The following is a 25,036-nucleotide window of genomic DNA, read 5'->3' as shown; positions in this document are numbered from 1 at the left end:
TCGCTTAGCGGGCTGCTACAGTGCGCTGTAGCAGCGCGCTGGCCTATCTAGTGTTCTATAGATATCTATGCTCTCAGCTGCCAGCTGAGAGGAAGATCAGGAGAGGAGGGCAGAACTTTCTTCAAAGCAGGAAGAAAGTTTTTGAGGGGATTGTGGACAGGCCAGGGGAACATATTATTGTTAGAAAAACCTGAAAAAGTATGCTATATTTTGCTTAACATGTGACATTTAACCTTTAATCACTCCATGTGTCTGTCTTTCCTCAGTGGTGTGTGGTGGGACTATGAATGCCACAACCAGTGTTCAGACCCAGACATCACCCTCCTTCCCCAATGCCTATCCCTCATACACCTCCTGCCGTTGGATCCTAGATGCTCCTGCACAGGAAACAGTCAAAGTATCATTCCAAACCTTTGTCCTCCAGCCCAGCCAGAGCTGCTCATCAAACTACCTGGAGATAAAGGACTGGCCTGTGGTGAGCGCAGACAGGGACAAAGTGACATAAAAAGAAACCACACACTGATTGGACAAATTATAAATCTTAAAAAAAAAAAATAAAATAACAGAACAATACATGTAGCCCTAACATATATCCAGTTTTGACCTTTAACCCATTAAGGAACAAACTGGAAGAAAAAAAAACATGGACTGAGTTGGAAGAGGAAATGATTAATTGTTTAAATAGAAAAGTGGTGATAGTTAAAATGTATTTCTTCAGGAAACTCGTGTTAAAGAGAGATATCTGCATTAATGAAAGACCTGAAGTTATCAGGATTAAACATTGTTTCTTAAAGGAATCCATTCTCAAATAAGCACCAAAGCCACGTCCTGTAAACTTCTGAACTGTCAAGTAGACATGAGAAACTGTGGATTGCAGGGTATACTTTAATCATTTCTAACAGTATGATGATTGGTTTTGTGGCAAAATCTATAGCCTTCAAAGGTTGCAACCAGTGCCTTAAGGACTACAGCCTTAAGGACTACAGCCTCTGTATATAGGCGCCTGCTCTACACACTGAGTCTAACTGGCGCCTGCTACAAGGACCCTTTAACTTTAGCCTTTTTATATAGGGCAATCAGGATTCTGAATGAGGTATGCATTTTGTTCCAGGGAGATTATGGCCAGTCACATAAGATCTGTGCATCAGATGGTCATCCACACGACTTCTACAGCTATGGCAGAACAGTTCTCCTTCACTTCAAATCTGACACCTTTATGAGTGGAAATGGTTTAAGCTTTACCTATGAAATTGCAGGTGAGTACCTTTTGTTAGTCCTTTTACTTATTCCTACATGTTAAAAGAATGAAATCACTCATTTAAGGTTCAAATATCCCTAAAATGATTGTTTGTACTAACAAAATTGTTTACACCACACCAAGAATGAAGACAAGACTGGTAAACAATTTCTGGTAATCTGAATTTAGGAAATAACATTATTTTCTCCTTTCTTTTTCTTTCTCTCTGTGCAGTTTCTAATTTAATTTCCAGTTTATAATGGGACCTGGATTTAGAAAAGCTCTGACTGTGTTTGTGTCGCTGGTTTCCAGGCTGCAGCAGAACCTATGAACAGGAATACGGCTACCTGAAGAGTCCTGGCTGGCCTGACATCTACCCCCACAACATCGACTGCACAATAGTTCTGAAGGCGCCTCAGAACAGCTACATCTCTTTCTTTTTTAACAGTTTTGATATGGAGAGCCACAGCAGCTGCTCATTTGACTACTTGGAGGTGAAACAACCATGCATGCATAGACACGCCACTTAAATTTAGTCCTACTTCACTCACTTATACAGAATCCCTTCACATTTCTGTGTTCTGTGCAAATTTAAAGACAAATATTTCACACAAATTTCCTTACTTTTTGTCCTAAGTTTATATTAAGATTTGAATTCTTAATGTGCTACAGAAATACAGATTGACACAACAGGGAGTCACATCAGCTGTGTTTTTTTAGACCCTGCAGAGTCCACTTACCCCTCCTGCTGTTGCTTCTTACCAAATAAACAAAGTACACAGTGTTATCCATAGTCTCAAGCTCAGACAAAAACATTCCTTAACCATGTAAAGCTTTAGTGTGGGTTAGCAGTTTCTATGTCTTGGATGCCTAAACTGAATTTAAAAAGACAAGGATACAGAGGTTCAAACAGAGCATGCGTCCAATCTGTGAACTCTCTGGTTGCTGTTTTTCTATGAAGTGCAAGTGAGATTCTAAATCCTGCATCTTTTTATTGTCTCTCAGATTCGTAATGGTAGCACAGCTGACTCACCGCTGATCGACAAGTACTGTGGCAACACGGTGCCGAGCCCAGTCTTCCCAGAATCCAATGAACTCTACCTTCGTTTCAAGAGTGACTACTCCAATGCAAGAGATGGCTTTGAAGCCACATGGACATCTTCTCCACAGGGTCAGAACTGTTTAGTGACAGGAATTAGGGACAAGATTTGATGAGTTTATTGGTTATCTGTCAGAGAAGAAGGACAAATTTAGCTCTTTAGCACGTGGGTTATCTGTTTTAGCATGTATAGCACCGCTGTAAAATTTATTTAACAGTTTATTTAGTTGTCCGACTGCTACTAATGTTGCACATCCAAATAGATTGTAAGTCGTAAAAATGTTGCTTTGACATTGTACAGATGGTGCATGCCTCTGTTTACTAGAACATCTTCTCTTTAAACATTTCAGGTTGCGGTGGAATTCTGTATGGAGACCATGGCTCATTTGCGAGTCCCAATTACCCAGGCACATATCCCAACAACACCCACTGTGAGTGGACTATCACTGCACCCAGAGGTCGTGTGGTGACTGTCACCTTTGCTCAGATCAGTATTGACGACCCTGGAGACTGCCAGAACAATTTCTTGAAGTTGTATGATGGCCCAGACACCTCCTCAGGACTTGTTGGACCTTACTGCGGACTGGTATGTAACCCAAACATACCATCACATATCAAGATATAATGTGTTGTCCAGATCAACAAAGGCTTTCGCCAACACCGTAACTTTTATTTACATGGTCATTTTTCTGAATGATGTGTCTGAAGACTTGAGATGTAATGGGTCAAAGTTTTTTCACTTCTGTTCAAATCATTTTCTTTAACTTCACATCTTTCTGTGCCTTTTTTGTTTTCTATCCGCAAACCAAGAAAATAATAGCCTGAAAATGTCAGTGGCATAAACATACTCTTCAGCCATATTCGCACAGGATTAGTGTCACCTAGGAGCCTTTGATAATTTGTAATTATAACGCAAGATGTCCACATTTTTAATCCTGTTCTAACCATGTCTTTAACCTGTGCAGAAAAAAAATCAGGGCTAATTACCTGCCATATTTCAGCACACAGGTTCACAGGTAATTCTAATCCTGTGCGAACTGGCATCTCTGCAATTAAGTGTTGTAATTATGTTTTTACGGCCCATGCGGCTTTTCATGCACCTTTTTCTGATCCAAAAAATATATATAGAGGCAGCGTTGGAGATTGTTACCAAAGTTTAGACGAAAATTTCAGCTTCTGTGTAAAAATGACTTTATTTCTACTTAACTTGTTTGGTTAAACTCTGTGCGAACAAAATGAACCAAACACTGATGTCAGGAATTCACAAATTATCAGTAGTAATAATGCCGTGCGAATAGTAGGGCTGAATGATTTTGGAAAATAATCTAATTGCGATTTTTTTTCCCTAATATTGTGATTGCGATTTGATATGCAATTATATTAAGTTTGAATGAATAAAAATAAAGCAGAAAAAAAACACAAGATAAAATCAAGAAAGAAGAGCACTATAAAAGCCCATATGTGTCAAAATTTGGTAGACAATTTCCTATGGAGCCTCTTTTTAAATCAGTAAAAGCCGAACCTAATGTAAAAGACATGATTACCTCTTTAAATTACAGAGATGACCATTCGCTGTGGACCTTTGTGTGTGCTAAAATATGGCAGGTAATTTGCCCTGGAATTTTTACTTTCAAATTAAAGGCACGGCCAATTCACATGGAATCAAAAATACAGACATCCCATGCAATTATAACAAATTACCAGGGCTCAGTAGGTAAAACTAATCCTGTGTGAATAGAGCTTTAGTGTGTTTTTTTTTTTTTTTGGATTACTTGTGAAAAAGCAGAAACGGAGTACATTCCATCTCTTCAGACATACTGTAACAAACAATATGGTAATTTGTGTAGCTGAATATTTTAAATGAATAGTTCTCAGAGCTCTGATGTGAAGCAGGTTTCTATGTGGTAATAGGAAGGGGTAGATGAGATGCAAATATCCAGGCTGGGAACAACGGGAGCAGTAATGTCACTCTGGAGATGAAGTTTGTTTTTGAATACAAGAGGTTTCATGTCTTTTTCTTTCTCTGTAGGAAACCAACATTGCTCCGTTCACAGCCTCCTCCCATCAAGTCTTCATCGTTTTCCAAGCGCAGTATTCCACCCTCCCTTCAGGATTCAGACTCACCTGGAGCAGCTGAACACAAATTCTGTTCATTCTTGAAATACAGACACACCATCTCTGACTTCTGTCCATAAACACCAATTGTGCTTAATTTTTAATTCACCTAATGTACATAATAAAATCTAAACTTTCATAATAAACGTGATTAAAGAACTACAACAAGGTCGTCATTCATGTGGACTTCTGCATGTTGTGAATGGCCTGGCTAAGTTTCCAGAGTTTTCTATGGCTCTAGTGAATGTTGAGTTGATGTACCAATGATTCAGGATACCTAACTGGGATGAACTGCTGTCAGCTGATTAAAACATTTAATATCAGAGGCTTTAATTATAACAAATCAAAACCTAAAAAAGAAAAAGATTATACAAGCAGTAAATAAACTAATGAAAGTTATGCTGGTTCAATTACAACAAACAAAACTATGGGAGAGGATTAGGGCCACTGAAAATAAAAAAAATCAAGATGCACAATTTTTGTTAACTTGTGAGGAAAAAAGTAAGAACTCTGAGTTTAAAGACAGAATTCTTGGATTAAAAACAGAAGTCTGGGATTAAAGTTAAGAATTGTAAGATTAAAGATTCTGACTTTAAACTGAGAATTCTGACTTTTTTTTTTTCATTTTTTTTTATACCATGTAGATTTGACAGGTCATAATGTTTAGTATCAGCTACTGAGGCTCAAACGTTGAAGCATTGTTAGATAAAAGAAGATCATATGCTGCCCTCTTGTGGCAGCACAGTCTTATTGGACCAATGGTATTAAACAAGCAATATTAATATATTAATATCAACATTTATATCAGTAATAATAATAATATAAAAGGCAATTATAAAGAAATAATGAAATATTAAGAATATCGAGAACATTTTATAAACCATATCGATACTATTGTTGTATTAACCCCGCCCCCCCAAACACCCATACACACACCAACAAGAAACACAAAAAGTAAAATACAAGATGATTTTTCATGAATTAAACCATCAGTTTATTTTTGGTGATGCATTATCTACATACATACAAAAGTGTGTGAATGGAGAGACTGTTTCTCCCTCTCATATTAAAGTTACTCGTTAGAATGACGGTGCATGAGGGTATAAACCAGGAACATAAGTCATGACTTCACCTGCAATTCAATCCAGTGCTTTACAGAAATAACGTTGAATTACTCTGATCCATAAATACGATCCTTTTACTTTAAATCCAGAAAAAACTGTTTAAAAAAAAGTCATACCACAGTTTCGTATTTCTGAAGAATGTGTAATTCCTCTATACATTACTGCATTTCTTCAAATGTCATGATTGTGAACATTTGGCCTCATGCAGCCAGGATTCAGTCTGCATGGGTGGACGGCAAGAAACCGAGTTTGAACTGGAAGAGCACATTTCATTTCTTTCCACATTTTTGGTCTAAAAACACAAGTTGAGGAACTGATAATAATAGATGGAAATACTAAAAAAAAACAACACATTTTTCTATCTTTGAAACTTCATCACAGTTAAAAAGCCTGGTCAGACCAGAGACCAACGCAGCAGATTTATTCCAAAGATCCCACAAAATAAACACTTTAAGTCATGGAGCTTTAGCCGGCTGGTGACTCATGCTGATTTTGGACTTTTTAAGACAATGGTGAGTGCTTCAGGGTCTCCAGGGTGGTATCCCAAAGAGCAGCTGTGTGAGTTTTAAATTGATAACTGATATTCATGTTTAGTCCTCTAAATGCGATTCAAAGCTAGTTCTCATAATACACATTTAAATTATTTGTGAAGATTTTAAACTTTTTTATACAAATCAATTTATAATCTTTATCCCATGACATCAGCTTTTATGCTTTGTGTGACATAAAAGTGCCTCAAATTATTATGTGGTCAAGAAAAGAGATCTGAGTATGGATTACAGAAGCATGCAATTACATCACTGTTTCAGATAAACTCTTGTTTACATTTTAATTCAACCATAATGCTTGTTACCTTACACAGCAATCGGGTTTCCTTGGAGCAACTGTAAAAAAGTCCAAAGCGCTCTTCTGCACTTTTACTATATTAGTATTGTAATTGCAGAAGGCAGGAAAATCCCTGCAGCTGTGCAAATATGAAATTAACTGAGAATGAGATGAAGCATTATCATCACATGTAAAGGAAAAAAATTAGGGTGCATATTTCAGTATTATTGCAGGATAAGATTAACTGTAAGGCACAATGCCTCCAAGAACATCGTCTGAATATTTCAGCTACAGGCTAACCTCTGTTAAAGATGGAAGTTATTGATGCACTTTGTTGCACTTTCAGAATCTTCTGGATGTCTGAGAACAACTGAGTGATTAGTTACATAAATTAGAAGGTTTGTATAACACTCGACAAATTAGTTAACATCAAAGTGAAAAAGGAAACATGAATGAGAATCACAAATGATTAAAAACATTTAATTTTAGCTAAACGTTCTGTCTTGAGTGCAAAGAATTAACGGGACTAGCTTAATCTGAGGAGTATGCTAACATCAGTTATGAACCAAACTCCACAGTTTCCTCAGTGATGGGTTTGAACTCGTAGTTTCCTCTCCCGTCCATGTGGAGGTAATACTATATGAAAGAAATAAAAACAGACAAATGCTTAAAACAAACAACAAACAAACTTACCTAAAGAGCGTTACCACAAACAAATCTGTTAGCATCCTGCAACTAATAACAAAGTTTCATAGACGTATAAGCCTGCTGGAGTGTAGTTTTCACCGTTTATCTAGTGCAAGTACGTAAAAAATGTTTGTCCACCGAAATGTAAGGCTGCAGTGTACCTTTAAAGGTCACATATTATGCAAAATACACTTTTACAGGCTTTTCTAGCAAAAATATGTGGCCCTGATCTGTCCACAATCCCCCCAAGAATCAGAAAAATTCCCCACCCCCTTTCTTTCTCCACCTTTCAGAAAATGTGTGCTGAAACAAGCCATTCTCAGATTTTCCCCTTATGATGTCACGTGGGAACCTGACACAGATGTATTTGTTTCACACATCCATCTGGAAAACCACTGATAGACAGTGTTTGGGAAAGGGCAGAGCCTTTGGAAAAAAAACTTGGAGGCTGATTGGATGAACGTTCTGTCTGTCACATCTTTACGGGCCAATCAGAGCAACAAAACACATGATGTTGTAGCCGCTACCAAGGTACATGTGCACCGCTACCAAGGAATGAACTCCATATAAAACAGCATAACGCAAACCATGGTAACTATAGACATGTCAGTACCCGACTTGTGTCATTTTTGAATGGAAAACAACTCAGTGTGTCCTGTCAGTGTTCTTCTTTCAACGAAGAAATGTCATCAAGTTCTGATAAAACTGGCGCTATAGCAGCATCCACTCTAATAACTTCCGCCATAACTGCACCAGCTTCTTGTTGCTGCTTGCATATGTCACGACTCCACTGCGCCCAAAGTACTGAGAGCCATATTCATTTCCTGAGAGGGGCGGAGTCAGATAGCTCATTAACATTTAAAGCCACAGACACAGAAACAGCTCGTTCTGAGCAGGGCTGGATGCTGGATGCTGTGGGGCTTTAGCGTGTGACATTACTTTAAAATAAGACTGTTTTAAACCTGTAGCTTCTAAGCTACCTATCCTGTAAACAGCTAATAAAACTACAGTTTTGACTACAGGCAAAACTTTTTGAGGAGAGGAAACATTCAAGACAAAAATAAACTGCATTGCAATAAGTTTCTGCATGAGGTGAAGATTTTACAGGAAGTCCTTACCTCATGGTGCTTCCACAGAGACTTTCTGTGGGACACTGTGAACAAAGTGATGCCAACCTGCAGATAAAAGAAAACACAAGTTGTACCAGTCCCTGTTCTTTGACACCATAGTCCCCCATTTTAATCCTTTTTGGAAGAATTAACTGACATGAAGAAACGGCATAATGCTGTCCGAATTATCTTACTTTCAATTGTATATGTTAACAATAAATATCTTTGCACACCAAAGTTAAAAACAGAGTATAAGGTCAAGTGTACAGATAAAAACAGCTCAATCTTAATCATAAAGATTACTTCTCTATAGGAGAAAAGAAGGACAAGTGGTGAGAAAATGCATTGTAAAAGAAAATGACTTTCTGCGATTAATTTCAACGAAAGTGAAAAAGTGAGGGTGGTTTGATTACTTTCTGAATGCATGAATCTTGCTCAGATTATGTGTTTGATGAAGCATTTAAATAAATTTCTTATTGACCAATAAACCTTGTCTCTCAGTGACACAGTGCATATTAAGTTCAGCTTGTGTGGTAGGGTCGTACCGTTCTACAGTGGCTGTAGATGTAATCCTCCACATCAACACTCACTGCACTGGTGCACTCATCCAGAATGGCAAACTGGGGCTTGTGGTAGAACAATCTGGCCATCTATAAACATAAAGAAGCACAGATACATTTTTAAAGAAATAGCACCTGGCTAAGTGGGAAGTTGACGCATGCAATGTTAGGCCTACCAAAAAGTCTATTTCTGCTCACACGATTATTTTAAAATAGTAAACCTGGAGGTGGTAAAAGCCTGGATTATGCACCCAGCATTAAAAGCAGAAATAAGAGAAAATAGAAAATCTATGGCTTTGGTTTGTCCTGTTTTTTCCCTTAATGTAGTAATAATTGTTGTTTCAGGTTTCCTGTGTTATTTATTCATTATGGAGTTAGTGAATCCTTACAGCCATCCTCTGCTTCTCTCCTCCACTGAGAACATCCATCCAGTCCTGGACTGAGTCCCAGCTGCCCTCCCTGTCCAGGATGTGACCAAGCTGAACATTGTCCAGGTAATCCTTCAATACCTGGACAGAAAATAGTTAGTAACTAGGAACAAAAGTATGAAAGTATAAAAATGTACAGAGAGTGACATGTCCCACCTGATCAGAGATGCCCTTCTTTTTCTGTTGTTCATAGGTGTCCGGGTAAATGACCTGGTCCCTCAAAGAACCCAGGGTCATGTAGGGTCTCTGGATACACAAAATATTTCTTGCTTTACTTCATAAATCTAATTTTTATGTTGTTTTTTTAAATGAGTTTAATATAGTTGTGCTAGAGCCTGATATGTGTAAACATTTTATAAAGACTGCTAAGTTAAGTCATTGCAAGTTCAGTAGTGATATACAAAAGACAGACGAAAGCAGAAAAAAGAGACACACCAAGCTCCCTTAGAGTTTGAAATATAGCACCAACTGTGCAGTGATTATAGTATTTCAGTCAGCCACTTAGTGGAAAATTGACTTCTAAGCTCATGAGCAGGGAGCCTCCAATTTACAAATACAATGAACTCTTTAACAGTCAGAGTTACTCTGATGATGACTCAACTGGGGATGAACAATCAACGATTTGCAAAAATAATCTAATTGCAATTTTTCCCGCAATATTGCTATTTAATTTATGATTATTCTTGGGTTAATTTTATGTATTTTTTGACAAATTCAAGCAATAAATTATTCCATAAATAAGGCCATGTGCATTGAAAACAATGAAAATATTTCAGAAGCAATTAATCTGGCTGGGGTGGGGGAGGTAAGGCTGGATACCAGCTGATCCCAGCTGGGGTATGACTGTTGTGAAGTAACGCTAGGCTTCATCAGTTTTAGATAGAATGAGCTTACTATTTTTGCTGCTATTGAAAATGTGATGGCTTTTGCTTTGTTAAAGGACATTTAGTATTTTTATGTCACTCATTTTGATTAAGAAAAACATACATAAAACATGAAAAGGAGGATTTTTGTTAATCATAATTAAAAAATGACACTTGAATGATTGTATAATGTGCATAAAATCTGTGCTGCTGGTGCAAAAACATAATTTATTAAACTAGTATTTTTACACATTTCAAGTAAAAGAAATAGGGCAACTTCTGCGATCTGTAAATTGCAGCTGGCCAAATTGTGATTTAAACTATTTTAGGATTAACTACCCAACCCTACACTCAGCAGTCACAGTCACTCTAATGAACACTTCACAGTCATCACAGTCGACTAATCCCTAATGACAATGCACTGCTAATGATAAACTAGATTGCTTACAGTCAAGATAACTCTTAAAATGATAGTGTTAATAAAACGATCATCTATGATTGATAATATTTACATTGCAAACTCTGATTTAAAACCTCAGATCTGTCTCTGCTTCATGAATCTTGGATCGGGCTACCTGCGCTCTGGCATTTTGCTTTAGCCACAGGAGTTTTTATGTTAGTATTCAAACATTCCTTCAAACATTACATCCAGAGTATTTTTACCTGTGGGACATAAAAGAGCTTCCCTCTCTCAGGTTTTGTCAGGTGTCCTCCAAACAGAGGCCACAGCTAAAAAACATAAAACACTTTATTTACAAAGACCAAAAAGCTTACACGTTTTTACAAACCAAGCTGAATGACTGTTCACATTTTTACTGAACTGGATTATTTCTCACCTCGCCGAGGACTCTGAACAGAGAGCTTTTACCACAACCATTGGGCCCGCATACAAGAACGTTGGTACCAGACTTCACCTTTAGAGAACCAAGAACATGTTGGGATATAAAATACATGCCTCTTGGCTCACTGATGTAAACATCTAGTATTTAGTTATTATGGAGACTGATAATGTCATTGACAGTTGGCCTCTCTCTGCAAATGTGACAATGAAACAGTAGAGCTTTACCTCAAAGGAAAGGTCTTTAATCAAGACATCTCCATTAGGCGTTGCGAGTGGAGTATGGTCAAATCTAAAAGATAAAGGCACATATGGTTAAGGGAATAGAAGTGGAATACTAAAGTATTCTGGATCACAGAATATAGACCTACTTGATAATGTTATCTCTGTTGATAACTTGACCACTTCCAGGCACCAGGGTGAGTTTCTCTGCAGGGTCTGATTCTATGGTAAAAAGAATAAACCCCAAATCAATAATGCCTGTTGGACCCACAAGAACTACCTTCATGGATGAGAAAGCCCATCAAGCTGACGTTATTTTGCATACATTAAATAATGCATACCCCTCTCCTGCTGCGAGACCATGGTTCTTTCATATCTGCCGGAGTTCAGCTCTTTTAGGACTTTCATCAGTTCAGTGATGCGAGCTGTGAATCTGTAAAATAATATAAACATTGGATTTGTTTAGAAAAGATTGTAACTCTGAGAATAGTGTGATGCAGTTAGAAAGCATGTGACAGTGATGTACGGCAGATGAATGCTTGAATTTTCATGCATCATGGGCAATAAATGAACTTATATTTGGCCTTCTGTACCCACTAGGGGGCAAGAGTGAGCACACAGAACACACATTGTGTGAAGTGTGGACAATGTTGAGAATGTTTTTCACATTCTAAATTATGTTTTCTGGCAAAGACTGTCAGAAAGATAGAAATGATCAGGAGATCTGCATTAATTCCAGTTTAAAAGTCGGACATTAACATTGGCTAAAAAAAAGGTACATAGCCTTCAAAGAAGAGTAACAAGACAATTCTGATCACATCTGGATAGATATCTGAAACAGGCTAAAAGCTAAAAGGATTAGCATGTCTCAAATCTATATATTTTGTTGACAGGTACAATCTACATTCACTTATTTGGCAACAGAAAAATTAAATATTTTATCTTTATTCACTTATTGTTAAATGCTAACAGAGCATAAATGGACACTACACAGTGATCATAAAAAGCATTCATCCCCTTGGATGTTTCACCCGTTTATTGATTTCATAAATCAATCATGGTCAATATAAGTTTGCTTTTTATCCAAAAGAAAACATTAAAACCCCTTTAATGTCAAAGTGAAAACTGATTTCTAGAAAGCATTACCAATTAAATAAAAACACATATTGTAAAAAAAGTGGCTGCATAAATATTCACCCCTTCAGAAAGCCATGTAAATTCCTGAAATTTCAAAGCAAATTCCCAAAAATGTACAAAAACATTTTCCAAATTTTAATAAAAATTATGAAACAAGCAAATATTCCAAATAATTCTTTGAAATTTCCATGAAAACTCTTCAGCATTTTAAAGAACAACCCCTGCCTCCAAAAATCACTAATACATTTCCCAGTTTCAAAATAAATTTCCCAAACATCCCAATTTTTTTCCCATATTCCCATGAAAATGCTAAAAGAAAAAAATTAAAGCAAATTCCCCCCAAAACTTCCAATCAAACATTTCCCCAAATTTCCATGAAATAATATAAATTCCTTGAAACATTTGGACAGAATATTCTCCCAACATTTTAAGCAAATAACTTAAAGTTTTGATGGACTCCTGGAGAAGTATCTAAAAAACTAAAATAGCAGAAACTGTTATTATGTTGTAGGACAGCCAAAATGCTATGTCCTCATATGTGCATGCAGGGTCTGCATGTTCTTGTGTTTCAAATACATGGGCCAGACGTGGCCATCAAACAGGCCGGGTGGATCTGGCACCGTGTAGTTCCTAGAGCACCTCCTCTTTTTGCATTCTTCATATGGGATGGAAATAAAGTAACGTTGGTTCAGCACGTCGATTAAAGGTTCGTAGGTGTAAAGCAGAAAGCCTTCCACATTTGTTATGGTTTTGGTGTTTTTGCTGTAACACTCACCCTGAGAGGCGACTCATCTCTCTGCCTGCCAGGACAATCCTGCCCAGGGCTTGGGACATTCTCAGGAGCATCCTCCCACTCTGGTAGTAGTCCTACAGGCCACAAAGATGAGTCACATTAGTCAAATCCCTGGGCTTTAAAACATCATTTCAAAGTATTTTGAGGCAAAGTGTAGTTCATTTAAAGGTTTCTGACTGCAGAAATATATCATTATAAAAACAACTCCAGACAAATAGACATACTGCAGCCTGTTTGGCATAAGTCTAAACTTGTGTAAATTGTCCCAATGATGGATACTAGAAGAAGTCTGTGTGACTTATGTCAGTGAGAATGCATGCAAGTGTGAGCTCTCTGACCTCCAGCAGCTCAGAGTGTGAGCTGCTCAAGTGTCGGGGGTGTGAAAGATTTAGGAACGGACGGCTAACCACCAGGTAGCCCACTACTGTGGCCAGATCTGCAAAAAAACAAGCATGGCAAAACAAGACTGATGAGGCCATGTCGTATCAGTATGGTGACCAAAGATTCCAAACAGGTAACCCAAAATGTTTCTGAATTACTATTATTATTGCTATTTAACCCCTTGGTATCCTAATCAAGACCAGTCTCTCTGTACTGAACCTTTTGTCCATAAAAACCATTCTAGATAAAGGAAGAAAGCTCCCAGTGTCATGGAGTTTAACCAATAAATTTCATGACCAAACCCAGTCCAGTAGCTGCATTGGTTAAAAATTTAATTTGTCTACCATTGTGTCATGTTATTTTTGCAAGGTAGAATATGTACTTACATTTGGCAATCATGCTGTCCACAAACCCCATAGAGAAGCGAAAAAAGATGAAGTTATGCAAGTGGTCCACCTGAGAGAAAAGATAAATGTTTACAATTAAATATTAAAACCAATGGGTATAACTGATATGGTCAAGGATGATACAAGCTTCATCTACTATAATAAACATGATTAAATTAGCCCCTTTTAGGACTCAAATACAGCTCAACTTCTACTCACCAGTTTCTTAAATGTGGCATAAATGGTCTGTTTTTCCCTTATGTTTCCATTGTAGAAAGCAATCTCTTCACTAGAGAGAAAAAACATCATTAATACACATTTTAAGAGAACATCTTTAAAGAGTATAAGTCAGTGTGTACCTATTGGTGATGAGGCGAGAGTTGACGTAGCGATACTCTCCCTCGTAGCGTTGCTCAGTGACCGTCATCTTGCCTATTGGCCTCCTTAGTCTGGTCAGAAACAGACCTGAGATCAGCAGGTAGGCCATCATGATGGCTGGACCCTAAATAGGACGCGGACAAAATAAAGGTAAGTCTGTTCAGCTCTTATGTTAAAGGTCACATATTATGCAAAATACACTTTTTCAGGCTTTTCTAGCAAAAATATGTGCCCCTGGTCTGTTCAAAATCAGCCTAAGAATCAGAAAAATCCATTTCTCCCCTTTCTCCAACTTTCAGAAAATATGTGCTAAACAAGCTGTTCTCAGATTTTCCCCTCATGATGTCATAAGGGGAGTTATCCCCGCCCCCTGGTTCGGTTGGCGGAAGAAAGTTCCGCCCTCTTCTCCTGCATCCATTTCCTGAGAGGGGTGGAGTCAATCACTTGACCAACTAATGCAAATAGCCTCATCCCCCAATGTTTCTATGAGACAACACTAAAAAATCTGACAGTAATGAACTACAACAGTTAAAATATGTGTTGCAGAAAGTTCTGAATTCTAATACATTAAAAAACATAGTTTAGCAGACTATAGTTTACTTACCTGGGCACCAATGGCACTTGTCAGTTTGAATATGTACAGACCGATATCCAAGAGAGGCTACAGGGCAGAAAAAAAGAAAAATTTATAAATAATTAATATATAAGGACATTTGAAATATTATAAGAGCCATGCGTTTTCTAACTCAGAAACTCAGGTTTTATCATTTGCTTTTTTCCCCCACCACGATGGACATGCATGCACGGGGAGAACGTGCAAACTCTGCACAGAAAGGCACTAACCGGGAAGTGAACCAGGAACCTTCTTGCTGTGAGGCAACAGCACTAATCACTTCAAGGTTTCAGCTTATTTATATTATATTCTTGCAACCCCACCCCCCCCCCCCCCCCCCGCGCCATACATGTCATGACGGCAAATACTTTATAAACCATAATATATTACCAGCCTGGCACACAGATGTTGTATACTGATGCACATAAAGTTCTTACCAATTAATTTTACTGGCATGCAAAAGGTGTCGATCTGTTAAACTTAATAAAAGTCACTCAATTTGTAAAACAAATGCAGTAAGGTTGGTACCTTGCTGAGGTTGGAGTAAAGGTCCACCACGCTGTTGCAGAATTTCTCCACATCCTGAGTCAGTAGCTGGTCTGCATTAGCTATCCGATTGTCCAGGTTTCCCATTTTGTAGTATGTGAAACCTCTGTAATCGAAACACAGGAAGAAGGCTAAAATAAGCAAAGAAAGAACAGTGTTTGACCTGGGTTTGTCTGTGAAGCACAGATCAGACCAACGGCTGCAGCCGTCTGCGATTCAGTTCCTCCAATCACAAAAAAATACTTTCAGGATGTTGCAGGCAAATGAATGGGAAATGGGAATCTCTTCTAACAGGCTATAAACATCAAGTATGACCAAAAAAGTTGCACAACAGTTGTTTGTAAGAGGCCCTAGATATCCCCAATAACAAAGTGTGCATCCAGTGTTGCTTTAACGTGATTTCAAGCATATTGGTCAGCAGGAGGAGAGAGGGCTCTACTGATGGGAGAGAGCAGGTAACAAGCAGGACAGAGGTGTAACTTTCACCCAGGTAAAAACAGTTCCCTGTGGATTTAAGTTCATAAATGTTCAACTGAGTAGGCAAGCGCATCAAGGCAGTGCTGTAGGCAGCTCTCTCTCTCTCATTGAAAGTTCCTCATGGGTAAAGCATGCTCCCTTTGCTATATAAATCAATGGTAATCCATCTAAATCATCAAAAAGGGGATTTTCTCAGACAGAATCAAAATTACCATGTTTTGAAAAAAGATGGCCTGGTCTACACCATCCAACGATAGTGTAAAATGTTAACAAAAGACACATCCAAATATAAATTTCTAAAGGCACTGTCAGTTTAGAGAAGCTTTTGCTTTCATAACAAACAAGCAGGAAGTGATGACCAGAAGAGGGCAGGTTTAGTTTTGCTGTAGTACTTACTGCAGGTATTGGTCGTACAAGCTCTTAGTGAGCTTCTCACGGAACCTCAGCTTCAACTCATTTAGACCCAACTTCAGGAAGTTATTCACCAAGGCTATCTGAAAAGATCAAGTAAAACAGAAAGATAACATATTAATCTTTCTTAACAAGCTCTTTGCTTTAGTATGGCTTTCTAGGCCAAACGCTATCACCAAAAATGTAGTAGTAAAATAGTCTGACAGTGAAAGGATGGTGTTTTTACACACAATTCAGAGCTAAATGTGTAGAAAATTATTTAATAGAATTCCAAATAAAGACAAAATGATGAAAAGAGAAAACTTGAGCGAACAAAAATAACCAACTTACAACTGGCATGAATTTCATAAAGCTGAACAAGAAGGTCTTGAAATCTTTTGTTGAGCGACCAATAATTGCACTGCAAACACATGCAGAAAAACAAGCAAACAGTGTGATTAGATTAAGTGAGACAAGTACAGAGGCTTCATAAATGACATTCGTGTTTTTGTAGAAACCATGCACGTGTAAACATTTCAGGAACATGTCGATTTATTCAGTTAATTTTCAAACAATATGTCAATGACAGGAAAACTGGAGTTCTGTCAAGAATTAACAAACAAGTGCATTAAATCTATGCTTTTCAATCTTTCCATCCATTGTAATGTTCCAAAAGCTTTAGGTTTACGTTCTGAGGCAAGCGAAATTGGATGCAGCCGAGGATCTCAACTTCACACTGGAGGTTGGACGATCACCGCCATATCTCGTCTTCTACTACCAGAAATCACTGAACTGAATGTTTTCTTTGTTGTTTTCTTCCTCCATAACTGCCATATTAGTAGAGGCAGACTTAAAGCGCAATGATAACATTACATTCATTTTAATATATAGATTTATGATCCAAATTCACGTATCACTGAGCACAGACATAATATGCGACAGGAGATTGGCTGGCTGGCCGAACGTCGCCACCATGTTGCCAGAGTCAAGTCCGCTATGTAATGCAATACAAGTAGGCAAGGAATGTGCAAATTTTCTGAATAAAAAGTTCAAACGATCAGATAAAATTGATTTTAATGAATCATTATTAATCAATGATCCATGTTTATTTAAGAACTGATGGTGAAACACAAACACAGAATCTGCTTTCTTGTATTTACTTAGTTTAATGAGAAATATACATATATATGTACATATATAATTTCTATCTCATTGTGAATCATGGAGTACATATTTTCATTTAACTAAGGAAATAAAAGAAAGCAGTTCTGCTTTTTATTCAGAAAACTTGCACATTACTTGTTTACTTGTATTGCATTACATAGCATTCCTGCCTCTGGCAACATGGCGGCGACGGCCAGCAAATCTGCAGTCACATATTATGTCTGCTCAGTGATACTTTTATTTGGATCACAAATCAATTCACTAAAATTAATGTAACCTTGTCACTGTGCTTTTTAGTCCAAAAGCTCACATATTTTTCATCTACTTGTATTTCCTTATGTGGCGGATCTGACTATATTAACATTGTAGTGACACACAAAGAAAACAATGAAGAAGACGTTTAGATCCAGTGACTTCTGGTTTTATAAAACGAGATATGGCGGCGATCGTTCGACTTCCGATGTGAAGCTGTGGTCCTCAGCTGCATCCAGGTCCCTCTCTTCTGAGGAGTCACACAGTGCCATCAAAATGTTTTCAAATTCAGCCCAAAACTAAAGTCAAAATCACTTCACAAAAACCAGTTAGAGAATGAATTTTGGTTTCAGTTGTTATGGGATGCACCTTATCCACACACTATCAGTCTCAGCAGGTATCAGCGAAGATGTGTGCAGATGTGAACATTTCTGTCATGTTTTTAGCCTGTATCAAACATACATATAAAGAAGAGATTAATACAAGCTGAATCTTCATCATGACCTCTGATGGGCTTTAGATTTTTTTCGTGCACATACTGATGCCCACTACAGGGCTGACACGCAACACTGCTCATATTACAAACAGGGACCAAACGTTCCTCTGCATGGCAGTGCATGAGTTAAATAGGCTTTTTAAAATATTTTCAGCATTTTAAGGCTTTATTTTTAGAGAGGAGGACAGGGGAGAGAGTGTGAAACAGGGTTTCAGAGAGAGGGGTTGAGACGAAGAGGCCACAGCTCTGACTTCAACTCAGGCAGCAACATGCATGGGGTGCAACCTAAGCGTTAGGGCTGTTAAATATTTCATTATTGTTTTATTTTTATTTTTTTTTAAATTGTGTTTTAATTTGTTATATTATTATTTTAAACATCCATCTTTTGAACTATTTTAGTGAATTACTTTTTGTGTGCATTACTCTCTAAACCTTTTTACCATTTAACCTTTTTGTCAGTCACTTTTGTACAATCCTGTAAAGCACTTTAAACTGCAATTGAATTTGTTTGAAAGGTGCTATATAAATAAGTTTGATTGACTGATCGATTGAAAGAAAAGTCAGAAATTAAAATTCATTAAAACTGACTTCCAGTAGGGCAAGAGAATTAAAGCAGTTTTATTAGCTTAACACTTTTGATGCATATTCAATTAAACATGTATTCCAACTAACTACTTTGTACTGCAATAATAACATTTTGCTTTTTTATATATTTTATTTAACTCTCTTGAGCAATTAAAGTACTGATTCAGGTTTTGATTCATGAATTCAACAACACTTGCAGTAAACCTGAATTTTAAGAAAATAAATATTAACATGTCTTATTTTTTAAAGCTGCTACAAAAGTCTTGAAAGTTAATTATCAAGCTATTTAATTACATTTTATTCAGCATTTCTCTCCTTTTCTTTTCTCAGTTCCTAAAATAGAACGCTTGTAATATAAAACATCTTAATTGAGGACAAATGCATGAATTGAATGGAACAGTGTAAAAATCTCAATCTTTTAAATTAAAATAAGCTAATATGATCATTTTAACCAGTTTATAAACACAAAACTCCAGTGTTGAGAGAATGCAGACCTCAGACACTAAGGGTGCTTTCACACCTACCCTGTTTGGGCTGAAACAGACTCAAGTTTGAGTTTTTGCACCAATTTGAAGGCTTTTTTGAGATCCTGATGAGGGCCAAACAACCGTACAGTTTGCATGAAAACTAGGATCTAAATCCATTTTTATTCACTCCAGTGTGGTAAACTTGCAGTGAGAACAAGAACCTATCTTAATCTGACCTAGCCCCACAAGCTTCTTCTGGTTTAAAGGTCACACTTTACCCCTTCAAGACAAGTTTACATTGGTCTCAGAGGTCCCCAAAATATGCCTGTGAAGTTTGATACTGAAAAAACACTCCAGTATGGGATTTTTGCATGTCTAAACCTCCCTCTGTTTCAGCCCTGCTCAGAACGAGCTGTTTCTGTGTCCGTGGCTTTAAATGTTAATGAGCTGTCTGACTCCACCCCTGACCCCGCCCCTCTCAGGAAATGGATGTGGCATAAGGCCAGCTCAAACTACACGATTATTTTGGTTGTTCACGATAGCACCATGTCAGATTATAAGACCAAAATCTTGTCCCGTCTTGGCCAACAGCTTTGCCACACTACAAGAGTGATCCCGATCGGCTCCGCATATGCTGACATCACCACTGTCTACGCGACTGAGTGCGAGTTCACAGGTTGTCGTGGGGCAGGTCAAAGAGTGTCAATCACTCTACAACAGAAGCGGTCTGAAGCCTGAAAAAGTGATTTTTGCATAATATGAGACCTTTAACTTAATCTAAGATCAAATAATAACCACAACCTCTGCTCACTGTGACAGACACAAACTGTTTTATGGAGCATATTTTTTTACATACAAGTCACATACACGTCATCTTTGGCTGCTGCAGCTTGTTGTAGCTGTTGCTGTAACTGTAGTGTTATTGCATTAAGATTGTTTTGATATGTGGTTTAGTTCTGTTATTTACTTAAGATTCATTTATGATTCAGAATAATAATTTTTTTATGCATTTATCTCAGGTCACAGTTGTATGCCTGTAACACTTCCTAAGTGTATTCATAAATCGAACATAAATTCTGACTAATCAGAGGGCATTCTTGCACATCATGTGGCACATTTGATCCATTTGCATATATCCCCTTGTGAATGCAAACCAAAGATGGTGTAATTATGCAACAATGTAACAAATTAGTTCAGATTTCAGATGAGAGCATCCAAACCCTCGGTGGTAAAACGCCCTAAGTGATTAAAAACACAGCACAACACTACAGTGAAGCAACGTGTTATAAGTCCAGTGTTAGTGGCTTTGTTTTACACCTCTAGAAAAAACACGTTCAGGAATTACCCCTGGTATGACTGATATGTAGGAATAAAAGTGCTTCTTGAATATACTGATGTCTCTGCTTATAATACCACTGTGGAAAATCCAAACAAAGTTGCCAGTTAAGTTAACATCCTACTCATTTTCATTACAGTCCTTCAAAAGACAAGTCAACATAAGCTGCAATAAACATTTTAAATTGTCCAAATGTGTGACTAAACACACAGATCTAGTATTTTAATTTTGCTGACAAAGTGCACTAGAATGATGCTTTTAATGCTAAAGTTCATGGATTTTTCCCCTGGGGAAGCATGCCCCCAGATCCTCCTAGACAGCTCAGAGCCCCCCACCATAGTCCCTAAAAATCCTGAAGGAAGCACTGACATGCTATTTAATTGTCCTTTCCAGAGAGAAGAGGTTAACTTCTGTATCTTTCTTTCTTTTTGATGTCCCAAAGGGGTTTCAATTATTTTATTTAGTACTTATATCTATATATTAATATTAAACTTTAAATTATACTTTAACCAGTCTCTGTTAAACAGCTCCTTGAACTGAACACAGCCATGGTCCAGCTGATGAATTTGCAACAGTAACTAATTTCATGAAGTTCTTAAACTAGTAAAGCAACTTAAGTTGAAAGCTGACTGGCATACCAAGAGCCTGTTGGTCCTGTTCTGTGAGTTTGGGGATCTACTTTTGTGTAGGCCGAGCTCTTGCTGCTCCAGAGGCACTTCCACTCCAGTAACAAAGAAATTTCATGAACTGGCTTTTGTAAAAGACAACAATCTAGAGCTGTGCCACATTAAAGCAAAATATCTGGACAATCGAGTTGGTTGGCCTTCTTTGTCCTCTCTTAGGTTAAATCATTTGCACATCCTTAATTATAAAGCTTTACCAAATCTGATACATTTTTGGTACATTTTACGCATGTAGCAGGAGGTCTTCAGGATTTTTTGCCAGAATTCACTGGAACATGAGCAGCTCATAAAGGTAGAACTGATCGAAGTAAATTGTTCAGCCCTGAAAACAAGCTTTAGATGTGATGAGGAGATGCCTAGTCCAAATCCAAAAAACAAAAAATAGTGTCACTTTAATACACAGTGATATTATGAATTTACACCCCTGCTAGTCAGTTGGGGAGTAAAGGTGTTCATGTGAGGACATAAATGTTGTCTTGGTTGCTTAATTCTTAAACAAGAAACCAAAAATAGAACTTTAAAGTGATTAATGGCAAATCCTTTATTCTACTAAACTTAAATGATTCATGTATGTGTGGCTAGACCCTGACCTTTCAATCATGGTGCCGTTCTGGATCATCCATACATCACAGTAGGTCCTCGCCACCAACATGACAGCAATAAAGATAAGGTAGCCTGTCTATGGTAAAGCAAAAAAAGCACAGGAAAAAGTTAGTAGAGCCTGTAAAACGTCGCTAATCACAAAGTCTTTCATTGTCTTGATAAGATAAAACTAAATGTAACTAGAGAACTATGTTGACCTTGGCTTTTGGACCTGATGTTTCTGTGTCATAGGGCTCTACTGTGTGCACAACATTTGGAATAGCATGGACTTGCCTTTCCATGGCTTTTAAAAATGTTAACAAACAAAATATATCTCTAGCTATCTCTAACACATCAGCAATATTTCCTTTTAAGAAGTGCTATCATCTAGAGGACTGTTCAAACTATAAGCAAATCATGATCATGGTACAGACAACACCAGCCACACAGCAAACTTGTGTCATACCTCCATGCAGAAAACTCGAGGCACCATGATTTTCAGGATCCGGAGGATCCGGAGGAAGAACACCTTGTCAACTGCTGCACGATCTTTTCTGCCATCTCTCTGGAGGAGCAGACATGGCACATATGAACTGAGATGCAAATATAGCTAATTATCACAGATATTTTCAGACAAGTAATTAGCAATGGACAAAAAAGATGAAAGGTTAACTCACCTCAGTGTTAAGCACTATGTCTGAGCCTCCTTTTTTACTGTGAAGAAAGAAAACAATAAAATCAGAACAATAACTAAGTTTAAAGTCATCACAGTGAGGTGGTTTTTACTCCAGATAATCTTTTGGATAAATTTTAAAAAATATGTAAATTGGGCCAGATATATATTTTGATATTTTAAGAGGAATCTGACATTTAAAAACTTGAAATGCATCCATTTTCTATTTAATGTCATAGGCTGATATATTTAAAAAAGCTGCCAATTAGGGCTGGACAATTATTTGAAAATTTGATTAAATCACAACATGGCCTGCAGCAATTTACAAATCACAAAAGGTGCAATATTTCTTTCTGAAATTTATTTAAAAATACCAGTTTAAAACATTTTCGTTGCATTACATAAAAATGCAATCATTCAAGTGTCTTTTGTAGAATAGTCTACAAAAAAATCCTACTTTCATCATTTTTATACTTTTTTTCTTAGTAAATATGAGAATGACAATACAACCATTCATATCCAGTTAGCAATAAAAGTCCAAATCCTTACAATTAGGTATTTTTTCAAACTTGTTCTGCCCTTGTATAATCTAATATTGGGTTGGTTGTAATGTAGAATGATTTATTGCTTGTGTTTATTGAAAAAATACATAAGATAAGGAACTTAAGAAATAATCACATTTCAAATCGCAATATTGGGTAATAAAAAAATCGCAATTAGATTATTTTCCCAAATCATTCAGCCCTAATATATATACAGTGCTTAACAAATTTATTAGACCACCCTAACCCTAACCAAAGTAAGGTTCATGCCACAGCTGTCCTAAATTAAAAGCACTGGTAAGTACCAAAATCATTTTTTATGTTTCTGCAATGGTTAGGCACTGACTGTATATATATATATATATATATATATATATATATATATATATATATATATGAACAATAAAAAAAATCACTGCAATTAACCTCAGGATTTCTGTAGTTAATTTCAACTAATCGCACTCTTTCTAAAATTCCTCTTCTTTGCATTGAAATCTTGTTTTTGTGTCATTTTAGATTTTTCTGTGATCTTAAACATACCAGCTTTATAAGTATAATTAAGATTTTAACATGAACTTAGCCACAGGAAAGGGAACTAGTTTTGCACTGAAGAGGAAATATGTGAACAGTGAAAACAAAATGTGTAATAACACATGGTTCTGGTGAAATCTGACTGGTCCGCCTAGTTGTCTATGAGTTTTTTAAACTGAAATGAGACACTGAGAGCCAGCAGTGAAATCACTTTGCATCACTGTGGCTGCAAGGAGACACTGCAGTGGCTTAACCAAAGACCAAAAATCAGTGTATGCATAAGTGTGCAAACTCATGCAATTAATGTGTTTGAAAGTATAATGCATTCAGATAAAATGCATTTTTAGTGGAATTGGTACCTTTAACCAGCTGGGTTAAAAACAGCAGGATGATTAAGTCTAACTAACTGAATAGATAGGTTAACACTCAGTGAAGAAACCAATTTATACGTTGTGTTTTCTACTGAGGGACAGATTGGCTCCGAGAGACCTTGACCTGTGCTCCACTTCAGCGAACTGGACAATCCTTTGGCAGTATAACCTTTCCCCTTTATGCAATAAACTTCGTTACGTCTGATCTCCGTCCCCTTTACTGTGAATTGTTACAGTTGTAGATGGCCGAGCTCCTCTTCAGGTAACTGTTATCTAACTAGATTAAGTTATAGGAGTATTTAACATTAAGGAAATGTGCACTTCTGGTCACCTTTTCTCCACACAGAGACAAAGTTGATCTTTAAACCAATGCCACTAAAACAGACGGTAAAACGAATATGAATAAGTCAAAGGGTCACAGATAGAGTGCTCAATATTCATTCAAGTTTACGAGGAAAGCCACAGTGGCACGAACAGGGTAATTATGAGTGTGCACAAAGCATGATGGTGTCCAAGCACAATGACATTTATTGTTTGTACTTTGGTCTCGCGAGGACTATTCGGTAGGCGAGGCAAAAAAAAATGGAGCGACTCCAGGAGAGTCCCAGCATAGTCGCTGTCACCTGTCAGAGGAGCTAGCCAGTAGCTGTAAATTAGCATACTGTCAGCCCTCCAAAGCACTCAAACGCCTCACATCTAGCAGCACAAAGCAAACCTTACAGGTATATATCACCACTCACCCCTCTGGTTTGTGCGCCCGTTTTCGTTGTTTCAGTAGGTACAACAACAGCAAAATACCGCCTGCTATTGAGGAGTTTTTCGCTGTTAAGTGTTTACTGAAAGCCGCCATCTTTCTTTTGCCGACTGCTCGAGTTTGCCCAGTGCAACTGGTTTCCCGGAGGCACGCGCAATTTCTTCTTCTCCTTCTGTTTGTGGTTTGTGTCAACCGAGATCACATCTGCCCCTAGCGGACCGGAGGTTGGGGGGGGGGGGGGGGGGGGGGTTTAAAGACACATGCACTTTAAGCGTTACGAAATTATGGGGGGCAAAAAACTATTTTTTCCAACATTTAACTTATTTCGCAGTATCAGATAACTTAGTTGGCTTTATAAGTCTGCATTAATCAAAGCTAAATGTTTTATTGGT

At 37.5% G+C, this 25,036-nt stretch overlaps 2 protein-coding genes across 2 annotated transcripts in view; one reads left to right on the top strand and one right to left on the bottom strand.

Annotated features, from left to right (window-relative positions):
* Positions 1–4,616, top strand: part of cubn (cubilin (intrinsic factor-cobalamin receptor)) — a 63,597-nt gene extending 58,981 nt beyond the window's left edge. The window contains exons 62-67 of the mRNA XM_041814316.1: positions 267–475; positions 1,112–1,256; positions 1,550–1,731; positions 2,243–2,408; positions 2,687–2,922; positions 4,366–4,616. Coding sequence (XP_041670250.1) covers positions 267–475; positions 1,112–1,256; positions 1,550–1,731; positions 2,243–2,408; positions 2,687–2,922; positions 4,366–4,473 — 1,046 coding nt within the window. The 3' untranslated portion in view covers positions 4,474–4,616. The remainder of the gene's footprint in view (positions 1–266; positions 476–1,111; positions 1,257–1,549; positions 1,732–2,242; positions 2,409–2,686; positions 2,923–4,365) is intronic.
* A 2,248-nt stretch (positions 4,617–6,864) lies between these two features.
* abcd3a (ATP-binding cassette, sub-family D (ALD), member 3a) lies at positions 6,865–24,774 on the bottom strand. Its single transcript, XM_041814555.1, has 23 exons — positions 24,631–24,774; positions 22,451–22,487; positions 22,240–22,338; positions 21,782–21,870; positions 16,560–16,629; positions 16,215–16,312; positions 15,324–15,447; positions 14,787–14,843; positions 14,164–14,306; positions 14,024–14,093; positions 13,805–13,874; positions 13,376–13,473; positions 13,020–13,111; positions 11,449–11,540; positions 11,257–11,329; positions 11,114–11,177; positions 10,884–10,961; positions 10,711–10,776; positions 9,341–9,430; positions 9,146–9,265; positions 8,742–8,846; positions 8,206–8,262; positions 6,865–7,036 (listed from the first exon to the last, which is right to left on the bottom strand). Exons 1-23 carry the CDS (start codon positions 24,738–24,740, stop codon positions 6,959–6,961), a joined length of 1,980 nt encoding a protein of 659 aa, XP_041670489.1. The 5' UTR covers positions 24,741–24,774; the 3' UTR covers positions 6,865–6,958.
* Positions 24,775–25,036: the final 262 nt, after the last annotated feature.

This window comes from Cheilinus undulatus, linkage group 19 (genome assembly GCF_018320785.1).
Source record: "Cheilinus undulatus linkage group 19, ASM1832078v1, whole genome shotgun sequence".
NCBI lineage: Eukaryota > Metazoa > Chordata > Actinopteri > Labriformes > Labridae > Cheilinus > Cheilinus undulatus.
Note: the sequence above shows the minus strand (reverse complement) of the source record. Positions and strands in the feature narration are given on the sequence as shown.